The 20,068-nt window shown below is 42.4% G+C and overlaps 1 protein-coding gene across 2 annotated transcripts in view; it reads right to left on the reverse strand.

Moving 5' to 3' along the window:
* Nucleotides 1–20,068, reverse strand: part of GXYLT1 (glucoside xylosyltransferase 1) — a 57,362-nt gene that overhangs the window by 13,291 nt on the left and 24,003 nt on the right. For both annotated transcript variants that reach the window (XM_075930109.2, XM_075930116.2), the window contains 3 exons: nucleotides 16,409–16,583; nucleotides 11,938–12,063; nucleotides 10,033–10,284 (listed from right to left, as the gene is read on the reverse strand). In XM_075930109.2, coding sequence (XP_075786224.1) covers nucleotides 10,033–10,284; nucleotides 11,938–12,063; nucleotides 16,409–16,583 — 553 coding nt within the window. The remainder of the gene's footprint in view (nucleotides 1–10,032; nucleotides 10,285–11,937; nucleotides 12,064–16,408; nucleotides 16,584–20,068) is intronic.

The following is a 20,068-nucleotide window of genomic DNA, read 5'->3' on the forward strand; positions in this document are numbered from 1 at the left end:
TCCTTGTTTTTCACCCTCCCCACTCCAACCATTGATTCTGGAGTGCTTTCATTTATTTTGCTGATTTTTCCTTCCCCACTCACTCTCAGCAACTTTGTTACTCCAACTTGTAGTTCTACTCATCAGAAGATTATATGACACTGAGGGTAAAGACACTCATTGATGCCACCTCCCAGAACAGCTGAAGGACATGGGAGCAGAGAAGGTTCAATTATAGGTTGCTTGCCAATTGAGTCTGGAAACCTGTACTTCTAAGATGCTCCCACAGTCCTGAACCAGAGCAAGACTCGATGACCTCTCGAGGTCCCTTCCAGTCCTATGATTCTATGATAAGAACAGATTTAGTGACTTACAAGGAGTAAACTGCATTTTTATGAGCAACACACTCGCAAAGTGTATGAGTCCTATACTCTTCCTCAGGCACACTTCAGCCTAACCTCCAACTTAGGAGATACTGCCTACAGCCTTTTTGCCTACACTACAGTAGTGGATTCTTGTTCTCTAAATACAATATTGAGCATTCCAGTAAAACGTCAAGATCTTGGATCTGTCACCATATTGATAAATAGAGATCCCATTTCGTAAATGAGATTCAGGATCTACATCCCTTAAGAACAGCACCTCAAAAGCTACTGAATTCTTAAGTCCAAAAACATAATTGCAGAGAGGGTATCTAAAGGTGAGGGGAAAAGTTTGGGGCATAAGAAAATCCTATGTTTGTGAAGCAAAAAGTTCTTTTCTTAAGTAGCTGCAACCAAAACTGGTGGAACAAGCTACTTCTGAATAGATAGCGGATTGAACTGTGGGAAAATGTGAACTGGTCACAAAAAGACACCCCCCCCCCCCAAAAAATGCACACACAAGAAGTGGTAGGGAAAACATAAATGTTAAGAATGAAGAGAGATTTGTTGAATCAGCAATTCACCTTCCCACCAATGCAAAATTAAAAACTATACAAACACACAACTGAAGACCTCAACTATGCATCAAATAAAAACAGTAAAATTCAACATATATAGTATAATCCTGTTCACCCAAATGGCCTAATATCCAAAACTTCTGGATAATTGGGGATTCAGATAAATGGAAGTGTTATTTTGAGCAGCAGTTTCACTGAGAGAAATATGGGCACCAAATGGAGTAATGTTGATGTTTACTTAATACTGTGTACTTTACTGAATTCATTAAAAACCAACATTGCATTACAATTAAATGAAACAGTTTTTGTGTTTCAATAAACTCAATTTACTCTTTAATAAAGTATAAAAAATTAAGCATTAAAACTCACAATTGCTGATTAGCACTAACAGGCTAGTTGAGAAGTTATTATCAGATGATTAACATGAAAGCTACATGGGGAAAACACTGTGGATTTTGATAAAAGACAGTTACCTGTTTAGTAACTGGTATTCTTTGAGATGTGTTGCTCATGCCTAATCCACAAGTGCATGTGTGCCATGTACACAGGTGCCAGAAGTACCCTCAGCAGTACCTGTAGGGGAGTGCCTCTAGCAACCCCTGCAGTGGCGCCTCCATGGCACAGTACAAGGGGCCTCTGTGTGCTCCCCTCACCCTCGGTCCCTTCTTGCTGGAAACTCATACAGTGGGGAAGAAGGACGGCATGTGGAATGGGCATGAGTACCACATCTGAAAGAACACCAGTATGGAACAGAGCTTGCTCATGTTCAATTTCAAGTGCTTGCTCATGTCCAATCCGCAATAGGTGACTCCCAGCAGTATCCATTCAGAGGTAAGCCAGGGTTCAGGAACGAACTATAGCACAGCCCTGTCAAACCCTGCGTCCTCTCTGGCCTGGGAGATAAGGCATAGTGCATGGTAAAAAAGTGTGCTCCTTTTTGGTTCTTGGCTGAAAGGATTAGGAAATCTTGCACTTGTCGCTGATGTGTGCTACACCCAAGCAGCATAAGTGACCCCTATGTGGGTCGCTGACTGGCATGGGCTGTTTGCAAACATTACAAGAATTGAAGCACAAAGTTTGGGGCATCCCCTGATCCAAGCAGAAATTTCAAAGGGGACCAGATAGTTAAAGTTAACTTCAAAGGAAAACAACAAAAGGGGAGAAGACAACAGCAGATAACCGCAGCAAGGCTGTTCTAATGCACCACTACTGGTGGGCCTCAACTTGGAAGGACTGAAGCTGTGGAAGGAGGGCTGAATAGTAACCAGGTCAAGCTATAAAAAGGTGACAGGAAGAGGCTCTCTACCTTTCCAGCCAGTAGAATCTGGAAAAGCATCCTATTAGTACTTTGAGTTTATTTGACCTTGGTTTGAATTTTCTGTTATATAAATAAAGCAAACTCTATAGAATGGTTCTTAGACCACACGGTTGGTTGTTGGAACTTTTATTTTACCTTCTCAGCTACTAAGTTGCTGCAGTGGCTTACATGCCACTTCATAATATACAATATTCAATACACAAATTATCGTGTAAGCCTTGGCCTGAATTGTAAGCTTCAAGTGCACAGCACACTCTGAAACATACGGAAGGTGGGCTCTTATTCCTTCTCCTCCTGTACCCATAGGTGCACTGAGTATGCACCAATTTCCACTATTTACATCAGTCTTGTGCTGGCTTGTTCTGAGTTTCAAGCTGATGGATCTGGCTTCTCTCTCTACTGTTCAGCATAATGTCTTCTAGGTCACCCTCTCTTTCTTTGAAATCCACAATGTTCAGCTGCAAAGATCACCTTCCTTTACACTATGCTGAACAAGCCAGGAATAAAAGCAGAGAAAGCTGAGAGAATTGCTCATAGTAGATGAGCAATTCACGGATGATAAATGGTCATTACCCTGCCTTTCAAGGTGGACAAGGAAGCCAGAATTTGCATTGCTGCTGAATAAGCCATATAAAGCCACATCTTTTGATAAAATAAGATGACATACTTGCAATTTGTAAGAATTATTTATGAACAGAGCTCTGGTACTTCAACAAGAATTGGCAGAAACTTGAAATTCATCTAGAAAATACTTCCTAGGCAAACACCTAGATTAAAACGTCCAAAGATTCCTAAAATGCCTAACATCCATTTCAAAACTGACTTAAGTGCCCAGTAATTTTAATTCTTCTGAAAATGTTAACACTAACTTCTAAGGAATAGCTGTATCTTTTAGAGTTTGGTGAAAGATAATTGGGATTTGGTTGAATTCTGAACATCAATTAATTTTGTGCATGTAATTTGCTTTCTGTTTTTATGGGAAACACAAGTGCTACTGTACTATTAATACATGAAGGGGAAATCTCGCTCCCCTGGGGTACAGAGCCCCCAGAAGGGTTCGAGGCCGGAGGTCAAATCAGTGAGGCAGGAAAGAAACCTAAAAGAGAAAACTTTATGATGCATGCATGCAGGCTGTCACTTCCAAGAGTGAAGCAGCAGCCCTGACAGACAGATTCAGGTATCCTTTATACAGAATGCTTAGACAGCTCAGTTGTGGATTGTTCTTCTTTAACATATCAAAGTCTCAGCAGAAGTACTTTGAGACTTCTGTTCACCCCAGGAGTGCTAGAAGTAAGTTTTTACAGTACACAAAGCCACATGAGAACTTGAGTGGAGGAGTCTACAAGGCAAACTGTGACAAAGATAAGGGTTTACATGACAAATTGTGACAGACTAGGAGTCTCCATGAACTTGAGATGGGAGGCATTGTAAGGGTCTTGATTAGAGCTAATTTGATTTCTCTCTGTTACAGGGAGAGAGGTCTGGAAAACTTTTAACCCTTACAGCAGTTTTCTTTTAGAAAGTTATGATTTCTGCACAGTTCCCCCTTTAGACACAACTGGAGTTATTTGATTTTCCCCACATACACACTGAACATACATAAATAAAAAAACTGCAGGAGAAATTTACCACAAACAGATAACTCTCAGTGAATTAAGAATGTACTGGGTCAAACCAAAGAAAGGTCCAACTAGCCCGGTATCCTGCTTTCCAACAGAGACTAATGCCAGATGCTTCAGAGAGAATGAACAGAACCGTGATAAACAGGAGCTGCTAAGGAGAATCTGACTTACCTGGAGAGTGACGATAGGGTTAAACAACTGGAGATGCACCTGAGGGAGGGGGCTTTGGGTAGTCAGCCAATAAAAATGCAGATAGGAATTTCAAACAGAGAGAGGGGTTTTTCTTCCTCTCTTCTTTGTTTGAGATCAGAGCAGTTTCGTCTAGGTATGGAGGGAGACAAGCTCTCTCAGGAATGAGCTTCTTGAAACGTGTGTCAGGTTTTATTGTTTTCTCCTTGTTTGGAAATCACATCTAAGCTAGTTAATTGCTTTTCTCTTTGTAACTACAGATTAAAACCCAGGGATCTCCCGAGTCTGTGGTGTATGAAGGCACGGACTCCGGCTGGTGCAAGCACGAAATCGTTTTATTGCAAGATTACAACTATCTTTATTCCCTCTCAACTTCCCAAAAGTCCACATCCTGCTTTTCACAAACTGTGCTCTCTCACAGTCCCAACACAGCATTCTCGAAGGTCGTTGACTCGGGCAGATGTTGTTATTGTTGGCTCAGGACTCTTGATCACGCACATCCCCACTGACTCCTGGATCGTCCTCCAAGGTCTGCAGCTTTTCTTGGTTTTGTCCTTGGATGCCCTGTCACACAGTCAACACGCTATACTTGTTGATTCTCTACACTTGTTGATTCTCTATTTAACTGCATGGCTTTTTAACACCCAGTCATTTACTGTGCTTGCAACAGCAGTTATGTTTTGTTTTGATTAACCAGTATTGGTTGATTATTGTGTCTTTAAGCCTACGTGCCTAAATCATCCAGAAGGAGCAGAGCCCATTGTTCTCTGCGGATTCTGTTTGTTTTCCCAACTCCAAGCAAAACAGAGGTTGGGGCAGGAGGGAGAGCTTTGTCTTGGGGGGGAGGAGGGAGGGATTCCCAAGTGATCTCTTTCCTGGAAAAAGGTTTATTTTATGTTTCTTTTACTCACTTGGGTGGTGGCCACGAGTGAATTAGTCTTTGTCTTTTTTAGATCTCAGGGAGACAGAGACTGGACAAGTCTGTCTCTGGGAATCACAGAGTCAGGTTTTACTCTACTAGCCGACTGTCTGCACTGGGAGTGTCAGGTTGGGGAATTGAGCTGTGAGAAGAACAGATAACCATGAAGTGGTCCATCTTGTCACTCATTCCAAGCTTCTGGCAAACAGAGGATAGGAACATTACTGATGTATAAGAAAGTTGAGTGGAATTTCATTTTTAGTAGATGTGGATGTGATAAGATCCATGACTCCACACACAGTGAAGGAGGGAGGGCTGCAAATACCTTATTTCATACAGTGTGGAGATGATGGGGATTCATTACTTAAATTTTGTTATCACTTAAAGCTCCAACCAGGGTTGGGACCCTTTTAGCAGGCACTGTAGGACATGATGATGATCCTGCCCCAAAGTTTACAATATAAAAATCCTTACAAGACACACATGCTTATAGGAAAAAAAAACACTTGAGCAGTTTGTCAAAAGTATAGAATAGGTAAAGTATAATCTCCCCTCCCCCGCCATTTTTCCTCCCTCAAAAACACCACCATGCTTTAACATCCCCTCTTGTCTGACTTTATATACTGAACAAAAACCGTTTTAACTTGGGGTCTAGAAAATTTTACTTGTTATAATTTCCTATTTTTCTTTTACATTTCTTTATTAATGTCTATAATAAAAAGTACATTAACATTACACAATCAGGTATTTAAAAAGTCAGAAAGGGAAAGATTTAATGTTGCTCATTCAACCTCTATTCTTCCTTTCTTATGCATATGTCCTACTAGTCAGTTTCCAATTACACAGTCACATGCTATTTTTTTTCGCAGAATCTCTTCCTTATTCAGTGCAGGTTTGGATGGTATACAATTTATGAGGCATGGGACCACATAATGAATGAATGAAGATAAAAATAAATACTTAACAGTTGTCTTAGTCACTAAGCTCTAGCCATTGTTTGCACCAAATTAATTGGAACCTTGCAAAAAGAATTAGATCACTGCAACTGAAAACTATAGTAATGCCTATGTAAAGGAACATAGGCAAAGTTGGGATCGCAGCCTTAACTCTGTCATTAGTCAAGTAATGTTTCTCTGTGCAACAAACTTTATTTTAATGCAATTTATTGTACTGACTAGAGAAAGAGAGAGTAAAACAGCTAAATCTCAAAATGTTAGCGTGCCCTCCAGGGCTGGCCTTACTATGAGGCCAACTGAGGCGGCTGCCTCAGGTGCCAGAATGAAGGGAAGGGGGGGGGGGGCTGTACTAGGACCCTGAGTGTAGAAAATTGTGTCTACTGCTGGTGCATCTGTATTCTCTCTGCTCTAGATGCGCATTACACTAGTTAACTTTCAAATGCCTGAACAGCAAATGTAAGTGTTATTTAACATTTTTGAACAAGGCATTTTAAGTTTAGCTCTCCTTTATTGGGGTAGGTAGCAGAGCAGTACCATGAGAGGAGAAGAACAGGAAGAAGGCAGAATTGAGACCTTTCAAAGTTTTGGCCCAAGCGAGGTGGCATGGGAGTGTCATTTAAGCTTCTCGCCTCAGGTGCCAAAAAGTTGTGGGCCGGCTCTGGTGTCCTCCAAGGTCTATTCATTATTACTATTTTCTCCCTAGATACCATAACTTATTCCCCTATTCTTATGTGATGGGATGTATAAACCCCACACTGGGGAACAAGAGATTAAGGGATTTGGGACCCACCCAGCCCTGCCTTGCCACATCTGCAGCACATGCTCCACGTAGTGGAGGAATTAAAAGACAGGGAAACTGCTCATTGGGGTGGGCAGAGCTGGAAGTGAGCAGACTGCAGTCCATAGCAGAGCAGAGGGAAGCCTAAAATCTGACACAGCTGCCCAAAGGGACCCATCCTGAAAGAATGGAGGACCTACCCCAGAAACAATAAGGGAATTATTTCCCTCTCCCTCACCTGCAGGCCCTGGACTTTGTTTACCCCCGCTTACTAATCTGACTTAGATTTCCTCAACAAGAGAAAGCCTTGGACTAAGATGACTCGGCATAGAGGCAAGAGTGCACAAGAGAAAGTGGTCCAGGTAGACAGCCTTAAGCAGCCTTGGTGGCCAGATTACTGGTAGCCCAAACGGCCCTGTGTCAGAACCAATGGGAGTGGGAGGACTCAGGTTTACCTTCCCAAAATCCTCCTGCCAGTCACAGGTTGTAGCCTTGACCATTTCCCAATCAAATTCTGAGTGAAGATCACTACAGCCCATGACATTTAGCTGTGTGATATTATATTGTATACAGACAGCTATGCTTCTGGATCCTGAAGCCTCACAAATATCAGAATTCCCACTGATGGGTTTTCACTAATTTGTCTTGGCCATTAACTTGGCTAACACCAGCTAAACGGAACTGGCCTCTTCAAACACTCTTCCATCTTTTTGCTCTCAGGAGTCTTCACTCCTCACAATTAACATTCTAATGGCTACAAGGAAGAGACTGAGGATATGTCTTCTATTAAAAGAAAAGAGTACATTTGTGAAGATGCCAGATGCAATGGTCTCTTCCTTGATTAAGCAAGTAGATGTTTTATAAGAAGATGGGAAAAGGCCAACAGTGAATTTGCAAACCAAGTTAAGAGTTCTTGAATGGTTGAAATCTAATAACAGAGATTGATTAACTTTTGGTAACTATTGAAGAAAAAAAAAGTCAGAATTCCATTTTGGAATTGGAGGTCCCTTCCAGTTCTACTATTCTATGATTCTTTAATTCTATGCACTCAGCGTTCCTTCACAAACAAGGAGACAACATTTCAGTGCTCAAGATATATACACACACATCAATCTTCTGTATTACACATCTATATTAAATTAGATGCTCAAGTCAATTCTATGTGTGATTATCATCAGAGTGGGTAGCAGCGACAGATATAGGGAAGGGCGAGCGGGGCGGCTGCCCCGGGCCACACGCCTCAATAGGCCCTGTGCCAGCACCAGAGGCGGACTGGCCTGGCAGGATACCGGGAATTTCCCGGTGGGCCATCCGTTGAAGGGCTGGCTGGTGGCTGCTGGAGGAGAAAGGGCGGGATTGTGGTGGGGCACCGCAGCCCCGCATTTTTGAAATTCCCCGGCGCCGGCCAGTACGGGCCACGTGGGGCCGAGGGAGAGCATGCGCGGCGTGCTAAAATGCCGCGCAACAGCTGAGAGGGGAGACGCCCAGGCGTGGCATGGTGTGGCGTGATGCCACAGCCTGCGACTTTAAAACTGCGTGGCCCAGCGTTGCACCGCACGGTTTGGCACATGGCCTGGAGCCTGGGCTGGGGCCGCCCTGCACACTGGAAGGCAGAAGGTGGATGGCAGAGGAAGGGGCTTGTGCTGAGGGGAGGGGGGCAGGTCAGGAGAAGAAAGGAGGAGGAGAAACAAATGCCAGGGGGCCAAGTGGACACAATGGGGAAAAGGGCAGGAGGGGAGGTGTTAGTCGGAGGGGGGGGACAGGGTGATGCTGGGAGAGGAGAGGGTAAGGGCATTGGGGGCTAAAGGGGGGAGAGGGAGGTGCTGGGAGAAGGCTTGAAAGGAGGGGTGGGCATGAGGAAGGTGGGGATGGAGCAAAGCATGTGTGAGGGCACAGGGGCATGAGGGGAATGGGGGCAGAAGATGGCGAGGGGGTGGGCATCAGGGAAAAAAGAGGGCAAAGGGCGCAGGGGCAGTGAGGGATGGGGGAGGCACCAGGAGGATGCAGGGGTAAGGGAAGGTGCAGGTGCCAGGCGATTCTGGGGGTGAAGCAGAAGGGCAGACACCTTCAGGGGAGGGACCAGCACCAGGAGGAGAGAGGCAGGGCAGGTGTAGAGGGAGGTGTTAGGAGAGGGGATGAGGAGGGGGTAGCTCACATCATCAGTGTGGGTCTACTGGAGGAGTGGGCACAGGGGGGGACCCCTTTTTTCTGTTTTTTCCTCCAAAGGGGGGCTCCGTGATATTGTGCTGCCCTGGGCTCCGCAAAACTCTCATCCGCCCCTGGTGGGTAGTTTAGGTACAAAAAGGCTAAGCCTACTTGTTCATGCTATCACTGCATTTTAATGGCACAATTAAAAAAACAAACTTGATCTGCTGACACCCAGTCCCCAAGTTCTAGTCCACAGACAACAAAATACCTTGAAACGTGTTAAAAAAGTAGTAAATACCCACCACTTTCACATCTCTTTTATAACTTAAGACTACCCAAAATGGACTACCCCCTTAACCGACCCTCCCGCTTAAAAATAATGAAACAAAATTCTGACAAGAATGTCCATGAGAAATTAACAATGGGGCTGAAGTCACAATTTACTGTAAACAATTGTTTTCAGAACAAAATGTACTCTCTTCACTTGTTTCAACTGTAACAGTCAATCTCTGTACTGATACAACTGGTAACAGTACAAAAGCAAAGTTGAAAAGAAGAAAGCCATTTTAATGATTTAGGTGTTGTTGAAACAACTCAATTGATACTTAATTTAACCAAGTGATTTTTTTACAGTAAAGGTTAAAATTAAGAAATAATATAGCATGTGTCATTAGAGAAGTCACAATGCTTTAGTAAGTGATCTAGTAGCACCACCTCCTGGTCATATTACCATGCATGCACACTTGAAGCTCTGAACAGTCTACTTGCCGTTAATTTTGCCATATACAACAAAAACTGCACAAATCACGTTAGGTTCTCAGAGAGATATAAGTATATTGAAAAATAAATTAAAATATCTGCAGACAAATGCAACTTGCTGCAACAAATGGAAATTACTAACGTGAACATTTTGCCAGAATTCAGGAAACAGCAAAAATGTTTTTAGGTTAATGTCACAAATTCAGGTTTTTGTAAAACAAACATTGTTGCAACTAAATATGAAAACATCAGCTTATTAAATAAAACTTATTTTATGCAATATTCTGATCTCAGAATTAGAGAAAAGTATACTGGAAAACAGCATTATTTTTCAAAACTGATGCTCATTATTTGAAACTATTTTCCCCTGACAATCTGAATGAAAAAAGTGAATGCTGACAAATCAACGAAGGCAGCAACATACCTTGAAATATTTTCTTCTTATACGTGTCATATTCATTAGCATTACTCCCGAATTTATTCCAGTTATTCCATAATAAGGGTGTCTAGCAAAGCGATTATACCATCCAATACGAGGTTCCTCGTGTTCTGGTGCCATTGCAGCAATTTGTGTGGAATTAAATTTTTTCAGAAAAGACCAAATATCATCAACAGGTCTCAAAAACAGGATGTCAGTATCAACATACAGCAATGAATCCACATCTTTGAGGATTAACTGTGAAGGAAATAAGTTTCTAAATTTATATGAAACAATGGATTTACTTCAGGCAGTTTACAAATGCACACATGCTTTTATTATCTTATCTATAATAAGAATAGAAAGAAACTGAAACCTAATTTAGAACAGTCTAACACAGTGTTTCCCAAACTATGGGCCGCAGCCTGATACCAGGCCACGAAGAAAAAAATACCGGGCCTCAGTGTGGCTGCCGGGAGGGGAGCAAGGCAGGCTGGGAGGAGGTGGCTGGGGGGGGGGGGGAGGGATGAGGAGGAACTGGCCGCCGGGAAGCAGGGTTGGGGGCACCGGGCTGTTCGGCGGAGATGGGGGCAGGGGGCTGGTCAGCGGAAGCAGGTCTGGACGGGGGCAGCGGGGCTGGCCTGGAGAGATTGAGAGGAGAAGTAGGGGAGAATCACCTGGCTGGAAGGGGGTGAGGGGAGCAGGGCTGGGGGGAGGAGTCATCAGGGTGAGTAGGGCTGGCCAGGGGAGATCGGGAGGAGAAGTGGGGGGAACCGTCCACTGGAAGCATGGCTGCACGGGGGAGATCGGGAGGAGAAGCAAGGGTGGAGAAGGAGCGAATTGGCCAGCGGGACTGACCTGGGCACACACAGACCCGGACACACAAGTGAGTCCGGCCCTGGGGATTCCATTTTGCTCCCCCCCATACCCTCTGTCGAGTAGTTGCGAACTGCCTGGCTGGTAGACACACTCACAATGCGTTAGCACATCTACCAGCCAGGCAGTTCGCAGCTATGGACTGATACACCTAATTATAATAAAACTTACCTAATTAGAAAATACTGGACATTTTATATGTCCGGTATTTTCTCAATTTGTTTCCCCAGACAGAACCCTCAAATACCGGACTGTCAGGTACAAAACTGGACACCAGGCAACCCCACCCCTCCTTGCACCCTCCCTCCTAGCCAGATACCCTACCCCCAATCTGCTCCTGCTCCCACCTAGAGTGCCCGTGTGGCACCGGGTCCCCATAGCCCTGGCCCAGGCTGGGTAGAGGATGCAGCCGGGGGAAACACTGAAAATGTATTCATTTTTAATTCTTTTTTTTTTCCTATGTGTTTATATTTTTGGGCTGCAAAAAACAGTACTGAAAAAAACAGGTTCTAACTAAAGTAAAAAGTTTGGGAAACCCTGGTCTAGCCAGCTTTCTATCCATCTTACAGTCCATTTATGCAATCCATATTCCCTTAACTTGCTGGCAAGAATATTGTGGGTGACCTATCAAAAGCTTTGCTAAAGCTGGCACTGGGGGCTTTGGGAGGACCAGAAACAACTTATTTGAATATTCATCTGCTTAATGAATATGCAAATGTGTAAATAAATATTACCAGCCCTCCAAAAGCTAGTGAATTGATTTACTGGTCCCCATGTCAAAAAGTTTGGGAACCCCTTGCCTAACATACTGGTGTACCATGCAACTGAAAATGGAATTTAAAAAAAAAAATTGCTTCTAAAGAGGAAAAAATGAAATGGAGTATTTTTGAAAATTTTACAAATTATTTTTACTGGAAATAGTTCTCTGTACAATTTCAGCCAAAAGTTAGGTAAATTCAAAAACAAATCTGGATGAAATGATTAAAAAAAACCAAACTTGTAAACAGTTTATTATTATGAAATAAGCTAACTTACTGGTAAGAATAGCCTTTGCGAAGCACACGGTTTGAATAGTTTCTTCCATTCTGCTGCACTCTCAGTTGGAAATGTTATTGGGTATATGGTATAATTAAATTTTCCTTGATATGGCAATCCACTGAGCTAGGTAAAGAAAGGACATAAAACTGTTTAATCTTAATTTTATAAAAGAGAATATTACATCACAGGAAGAACCCACCGTTTAGATTAATAATATCAATTAATTAGTACATATGTACATCAGTACATATTTCTGCATGTCTTGAATTAAATTATCAAACTTCTCCTTCCCCCAACCTGGAAAGTTGTTTTTTTAAGCTATAAAAATAAAGTACAATGTTGCGCAAAGGTCTTTAAAATGAGAGCAAATCAAAGATGGCACACAAAAGTAAAAGAGATAGTGAACACATTAAAAAAAACTGTTGATTTTGTAGGGGAATCATCAAAATTAAAATCAGAACTGGTATAATAGAATCACATTGGTCTACCACCGAACAACCCTAGGTAATTTGCACTTTTAATGTAAAAATAACCAGACACCATAATTTTGCATCAATTAACCCAATTCCTGCCTCAGACTGTCAATCTAGTCATAATTTTCTATTCAACAGCTGGCATTTGTCAAGAAGGGACATAACCCAATTGATTGTTTTCCCCACTACTGTCATTCCAATCTGCAAAGACACTGGCATGCTGAGAGCTAGTAGGAGTGCCTTGTCAGACAGAACAAGTCCAGATTTTCTCCTGAAGATAAGCTACTGAAAGAAAGCTGGATTTGATTTAAAATGAACTCACGTTGGCAGTTGGGTCAATACATTTTATACAGTGATGGGGTTACTCACTTTGTGCAGTAACTGGAGTTCTTTGAGCTGTGGTGCTTCACTTCTTATGTACATACAACTAAGATTGAAGATTCATGGTAGAAGTACCCATTTGGACTGTGCATATGCACTTCAGACACCCTCTTGCCTTGTCCTGAAGATATAAACAGCTGCATGGGTGAACTGCCCTCAGTTCCTTCTCTTTTCTAAGTCCCATGAGATGAAACTTAAAGCAGAGTAGAAGGAAGTTAGGTAGTGGAGCACTCATATGGGGACACATCTTGAAGAACTCCTGTTACTGCGTAAGTGCATAACCTCTTCTTCTTTAAGCAGCATTGCTACATGCACTCCACTTCAGTATCCCGAGAAGGAGAAGGGTTCTTCAGAACCAGATCCAACACTAAAGACAGAATGGCATTTTAATTGCAACGTCTGATCAGGAATGCATACTATTTGGAGAAAGTTTGTACTGAGGTCCAGGGTTGCAGCTTTGCAAATTTCCACACCTAGAAACATTTTAAGTAATGCTTCGGAAGTATACTAGGACCTTGTAGAATGTGGTGGTACTCTAGAAGGGGTCTGAACGATGGCAGCCTCATAGCAAGAAATAATACACCCAGAGATCCACCTTAAGAGTTGTTGAGTGGAGACCATGTATTCTTTTGATTTGTCTTCAAAGAAAGTCTGGGAGACTTTCTAATGGTTTGATTTTGTCCAGAGAGGACAATGCTCTCTGGACATCTAAGGTATGTAGTGAAGCCTTCTCCCTGTTCTGGTGTGGCTTTGGGGAGAAAAAAAAACCAGAAAATTAATAACCAGGTTAATACTGAATTCAAAATATACTATAGGTAGAAATTTAGGGTGGTCAAAACGACATTTTCCCAAAAAAATATTGGAACAAGAGAATCTGCTATTGAAGCCCCCATTCATCTGGTAGCCACCAAGAAAGCCATCTTCACAGACATGGCTTCATAAGATAAAGAAGAGATTTAAATCTAAGAGAGGAGTGGGCTGTCAAATCTGTGGAAAAACATTCATGAACTGCTTGCTCCCCAGGAGCACTGGATGCCCTGGAGCCGCCTGCATCCCTCAGCCCCACACTGCTGTTTCTGATAGAGAGGCAGCAGCACAGATGACAAGGGGGCAGGTGGAAGCTGGTACACGTGGGGCAAAGGCTTTTAAGCCAGCTCTCCACACAGAGCCTCCTGTCCCCTTCCTGCTGCCTCCCACAGAGGCAGCGGGGGGGAGGGAAGGGAATGGGAGAAAAGAGGATTCAGGATGCTGGAGCAGCCTCTGTCCGCAGTGAGCCCGAGTTCGCCACAGTCAGATGCTGCTCCTTGGGATGGCAGAGCGGTCTCTATCTGCGGGGAGCTCAGGCCCCAGGCCCCTACAGACAGGAGTTGCAGGCAAGAACCAGTCTGCACAGAGAGCCAATTTTTAAACAGAGACAGCAGCTGCTTTTTGATACAATGGCAGCAACACTGAGTGGCAGGGGGCTCCTGCTTATTTCAAAGTACGAATAAGAGATCCTCTGGAATAGGGCTTTATTCCGGAAGATCGTGCCAGTCTGGACGCTCTTTTCTGGCTTTTCCCCAAGCCGGAAAAAAAGCGGTGGCCATGTTTATTTAAATCCCGTGGGGGATATTTAAATCCCCCGCGGATTTCCCTATTCCAAAGTTCGAAATTAGCATGCCTCTTCCGGAGAAGGGGACAGTCTAGACGTAGCCGTCAATTTTAGCACCAAAGAACCAGAAGTATTAATAATTCCTAATTCTAGATGTGTTTGGAGCCTTAATGGTTCTCCCTCTAGGAACTGAGTTTTCCAGAACAGTCAGTCTCTGAAGTGACCAGTTTCTCTTTGAAGAGGAGTCTGTTAGGAGATCTAAGCCTCCTTTTTGAAGCCTTCTATGCTCCTCTCCCCTGAGAATCTCTATGACACTTACAAACATTGACACAACACTAAAGATATCTCAAACACTGTCAAAGCAAAAAAAGACTTGGCAGAGACAGACATGGAGGAGTTAAGGGAAATAAACTTGGAAGGAATTAGGGAATAGGGAAAAGTGTTTTAGAAAGACCAGTAATTCTGTACCACAGACATCTTAAAGGAAGTTGTGTGTTTCTATGAAAATAGAACAACAATGTTGAGGAAAACAAACATGCCTGACAGGAGACCTGTGAAGGACATCCATACAGGAATAAAGTGTAGGCCCCAGAGAGGAACTGGACTTTGAGAGAAAGGTTTAACTGTTTTGGACTCAGAGGAGGGAACCTGAAAATGAACCAGAAACTAGTAAGTCATGACTGGGTTTACGGATAAGCCATAAGAAACTTCAATGAAACAAAGAGAGTAACCTTTGGCCTGAGGTATAGGAGAAAGCACTGTTGCAAATAAATTTTCTACCAGAGTACCTGCCATGGATATCATCCCACTCTGAGGACACTTCTTAGTCATTCTACTAACTTATATAAAAGTTCTGATAGCCATCCTTAAGTAGCCCTACAATGAAACAGGGAACAGAACCAGCAAGAGAAGTTTGAACAGCCTTACTGTTTCTGGGCAAAGCTTGTTGAGAAACACTAAAAAGGGAGCTTCATGGGTAGCCGAGTTAGTGTGTTACAGAAAAACAACAACAAATGGTCTGGTAGCACTTTATAGACGTGTAACAAAACATGTAGATGGTATCATGAGCTTTTGTGGGCACAGCCCACTTCTTCAGATGACCAAGTTCACGATACCATCTACATGTTTTTGTTAGTCTATAGCGCGCCAGACCATTTGTTGTTTTTTTACTAAGAAGGAAGTTTGTCAGACCATAATGCAGTATGCTGCAGGAAAGTTTAGACAACGTTTCTTTCCCCAGAGGTCATGGCACATCTGATTTAGTGCTTGGCAAGGAAGGATCCCTAAGTCCCACATCCAAGAATATTGGGCTCTGGAATATTACCATGCTGACTTTCCCACCCACCGACTGTGAAGCAGGCAGGAGACACACTGTAGCTGACAAAAAAGGGATAAGTGACTAAGCGCCTGTCTAAACTACATCCCTCTTTTGAAAGAAGGATGTAAATTAGACAGATCGAAATTGCAAATGAAGCCAGGATGCTAATTTCCCACATTTCATTTGCATAATGGTGGCTGCGCGGTCTTTCGAAAAAGGGCTTTTCAAAAGTAAAACCACCATCTAGATATGGTTCTTTCAGGGGAAAAAACCCTTTTTCAAAAGATCCCGTACTCCTCAATAGGGCCGTGTCCAGACTCAGGGTTTTTTTCGGGAAAAGTAGCCTTTTCCTGAAAAAACTTCCCCTGCGTCCAGACTCAAGCTGCGTTCTTTCAAAATTATTTCGAAAGAACGCGGCTTTTCTTTCGATGGCGGTAAACCTCATTTCACGAGGAAGAACGCCTTCTTTCGAAAGCTCCTCTTTCGAAAGAAGGCGTTCTTCAATGTAAAGAGGCCGTCTTCGAAAGAGAGCATCCAGACTCGCTGGGTGCTCTCTTTCGAAAAAGCGGATTTCTCTTTCGAAAGATCCGCCTGCAGTCTAGACGCGATCTTTCGAAAGAGGCTCTTTCGAAAGATGCTTTCGAAAGAGCCTCTTTCGAAAGAAGCCTGCAGTCTAGACATAGCCTAAGTGACTTGGATACTTACTATGCCTTTGAAGCTGTTGTGCAGTTTGTCCTCTGCAAAAATATGAAACTGTAAAGGCTGGATGCTGAAAATAATGGCTGATTTCAACATAGTAACAGTCTCCTCTAGCCTTTCACCACAGGCAACCACTGCTAGATGCATCTTCTCAGCAAGATGAGTTTTCATAAAATCATATCTAATGAAAAATGGTAAAAAAAAATGAATCAGCATTTAGCAAGAACAGATATAAAAAGTTGTGTCATTTTATGCGGATAATCTCATTAACAAAATATCCCTGCTCTAAACTGAAGTTAGGAAGTAAAAATGGATTTTATTTAATAAATGATACTTTGAAACAGGACAGAAAAAATAGGACTAAGTTACATTTTGTCTAGATTATAGTTAAGTTTGACTTCACTTGACATTCACAAAATTACAGAGTTATACAGATAAAAAGTGTTAGCAACACTCAAAAAAGGAAATATCCACCTTCTTGGAAACTTTACAAACAAATTTATCATCCTATTATAAATTCATCCACTGAGTAATTCCATCAAAATAATTACATTAAGAGAATATGATTACAGAGTTAAAAGCATTGTGAAGTCAAAAATTAAAGTTGAGTGCATAACCTTAAATCTTATGTGTGTATTCTACAACAGAGTTTTTAGTTATATGCTCATTATAATCCTCTCACAGGATCCTACCTAATACAATGCAGAGGCTGGATAATGTGCAGTAAATGAGGCAGGGTTCCAAAGACTGTGTGTGTTTATAAATAATGTTACAACATTAATTTTGCACAGAGGATAATTGCTGAATGACTTAAGCAGTTATACTGGGTGCAGCTTTTTTCTGTTCTAGTAAATTACTTTGAAATAAATGCTGCACAATGGCTTCATTCACTGTGTGCTGGATTAAACAAGAGTCTAACAGAAAAACAAGCACATAATAAACCATAACATTTATATATTTATATATATTTATTTCACTCTCACACACACATGAACAGAATTAACATTGGCATTTCCTGACCTGGTAATTTAGGAAATGCCTAAAGATAGTATTTCCTAAGAAAAAAAAGGGGCATCTACATCAGAGAAAATTCCATGACATGAAACTGCACCAACAGAGCACGCTTGGGTGAAATTCAAGGGAAGCAGAATTATAAGGGGAAGAGACCTGAACTCAAGTAATCCTGCAGGAAAGAACTGGTAGAAGCAGAGAGACCAACTGGCCACAATTGGTTCAGAGCACAGATCCTCTTCAATCAGATCTCTTCCAGCTCTAGCTCTCCCCACTTCCAATCGGCACTCCACAGCCTACTGAACAGCTCCTATGGCCCATCTATACACTTGCCTCCACTCCTATACCCAACTTGCCTCCATGTTGAACCTACAGCCCTGTTTCTCAATGTGTTTCCCTCCATCCAAATCCTTACTCTTCTCCTTGCTTCCCGATACCATTCAACTGTTAATTATTAATACATATAAGAGTTTATAACTTGAATGTGTCAAGGTAGTAGGGGACATGGAGGAAAAGAGTGCATCTCTCCAAAGACCTGGAGGAGAAGCAGAGTTGTCCGGTCTTGGATTTGGGGGGGAGAAGTAGGGGCAGAGGTTGATAATAAAGAAGATTCATAGTGGATATATACTTCTTTACATAAACTGGAAAGTAATATAGAAAAAAAATCTGCTGTGCTTCAAGTTAAGTAGTCCAACAGTCCACCTATTCCTCTCTCTCAACTTCAGCTTCCTCCCCTTTCATCATCCATGGATGTTGTAGTTATCCCACCAAGAACAAAATTTAGAGTTAAGGTTGAACTTATTTTAATGTGTCTGGATTACCTTAAGGAACCCAAACAACTGTATCAACATTATGTAGTGATGCAGTGCAATAACCATTTGATTAATCCATAAATTGTGTGTATGGTGCCAAATAAATCAATTCAATGACAAATTATATTTTACCACCACCATCTTATTTCACTACAGGATAGTTTTATAGAGTTCTGAAGAACATTATTCAGCCTGTGTGTGATGGTTCTTGGAGTATCCATTACTGAGAGTCACCTTGCTACCCCCTGCCTCTAATGAGGAGTCTCTCTCTCTCATGGTAACGAGGTGACAGCTCCCTGATCTGTCAGCCCTTCAAGAGCTCTTCCTTAAGCCTGCCAGCCTTTTCTTCATCTTGCAGGCTAACAAAAGGATGCACCCGCATCTCCAAATTACTTTGAATTCCAATGCAACATCAGAGATTCCAGATTTTCGGCACCCAAAGATGTATTGTATCCAGTTTACCAACTTTACTTTAAACCTCTGTGCCAGTAAGCCACACAGAAATTTAACTAGAAAAAGAGAGTGTGGTAGAAACAAATGGCTGCAATACAAAACACAAATAAAAATGCAAACCTGGCTCTACACTTAACAGTTACCTTTCCCATCTTAGTAGATTTGCAGACCCGTACATCCTAAACTCAAAACTCAGGTCATCTAAAGAAGTGGGCTGTGCCCATGAAAATTCATGTTACCATCTACATGTTTTGTTAAGTCTATAAAGTGCTACCTGCCATTTGTTGTTTAAGTAAATTGAAATGAATTCAACTACAAAATCTCAGAAAATTCACTGTCTGGTCAAAAAGTGGCACAGTTTCAGGAAAAATACAAACTATTTCTCATATATAGTCAAATAGTTGAATCCTTGCATTAAATGCAAAAAAGCCCTCACTCAACCCAACCTTAACTATGGAGCCACAAGTGCTCCCATAATAGAGGACTAGTGGAAGACTTTCAGCATACTTCTTCATCTGGTTTTGTACTAATATAAGAAAGATGTGTTGTATTGCAACTAGTGGCTGTGAGATGTTTTTCCTACTATCCTTAAAAAAAGTTTTGTGACTGGGTGATCCATTGTAAGAGACTTACTGAATTTGATAGTGATTTTTTACGAAGAAATTATATAATTCAAATCCATATAAGCAAACACACTCGTGTATTTTATTTCTAACCAAAAGTTAAGGCTGCATGCTGTTTAAGAACAAAGTGGAGGCATATGAATTATGGGTGGTAAAAGGGAGGTACAGTGGAGTCCGAATTATCCGACCTTCGGTAATCTGATACTCCGCTTTATCTGACCCTGTAGCTCCCGGGGACAAAGCGGCACTGGCAGGAGCAACATCAGCGGCCCCAGGGCGCGGGCTGGGAGAATGGCCCTGCTCACTGCCCAGTCACTCTCCTGGAGCCGCCGATGCCGCTCTTGCCAGCACCACTTCGCCCCCAGGTGCTACAGGGAGGGGACAAAGCGGCTGCCGGCAGGAGCGGCATCAGCGGCTCCAGGAGAGCAATGAGGCAGCGAGCGGGGCCATTCTCCACAAACAGCAACAAAGTGCAGGCACATGCATTCAGCCGGGGGTGCTCGTGATAGGTGAGTGCACTCTGTTGCAAATGCCTAATCCAGAAACATTAATTCAAAGTTAAGTTCTTATTTCCCCTCCAACAAAGTTTCATGGTAACACAGAAAAAGCCAAAACTCTGCTCAGTGATAAATGTTAATCAGTCACAAATAATTATTTGTCCAAAGAACTTTTTTTTTTTTTTAATTTTAAACCTCTGACTAGGAATACTTTAGAATAGGATGGGCAAAAGGGCCTCCGCAAGCAGGTGGATCTGGCCCACAGAGGTC

This window comes from Pelodiscus sinensis, chromosome 1 (assembly GCF_052426305.1).
Source record: "Pelodiscus sinensis isolate ZL-2025 chromosome 1, ASM5242630v1, whole genome shotgun sequence".
NCBI lineage: Eukaryota > Metazoa > Chordata > Testudines > Trionychidae > Pelodiscus > Pelodiscus sinensis.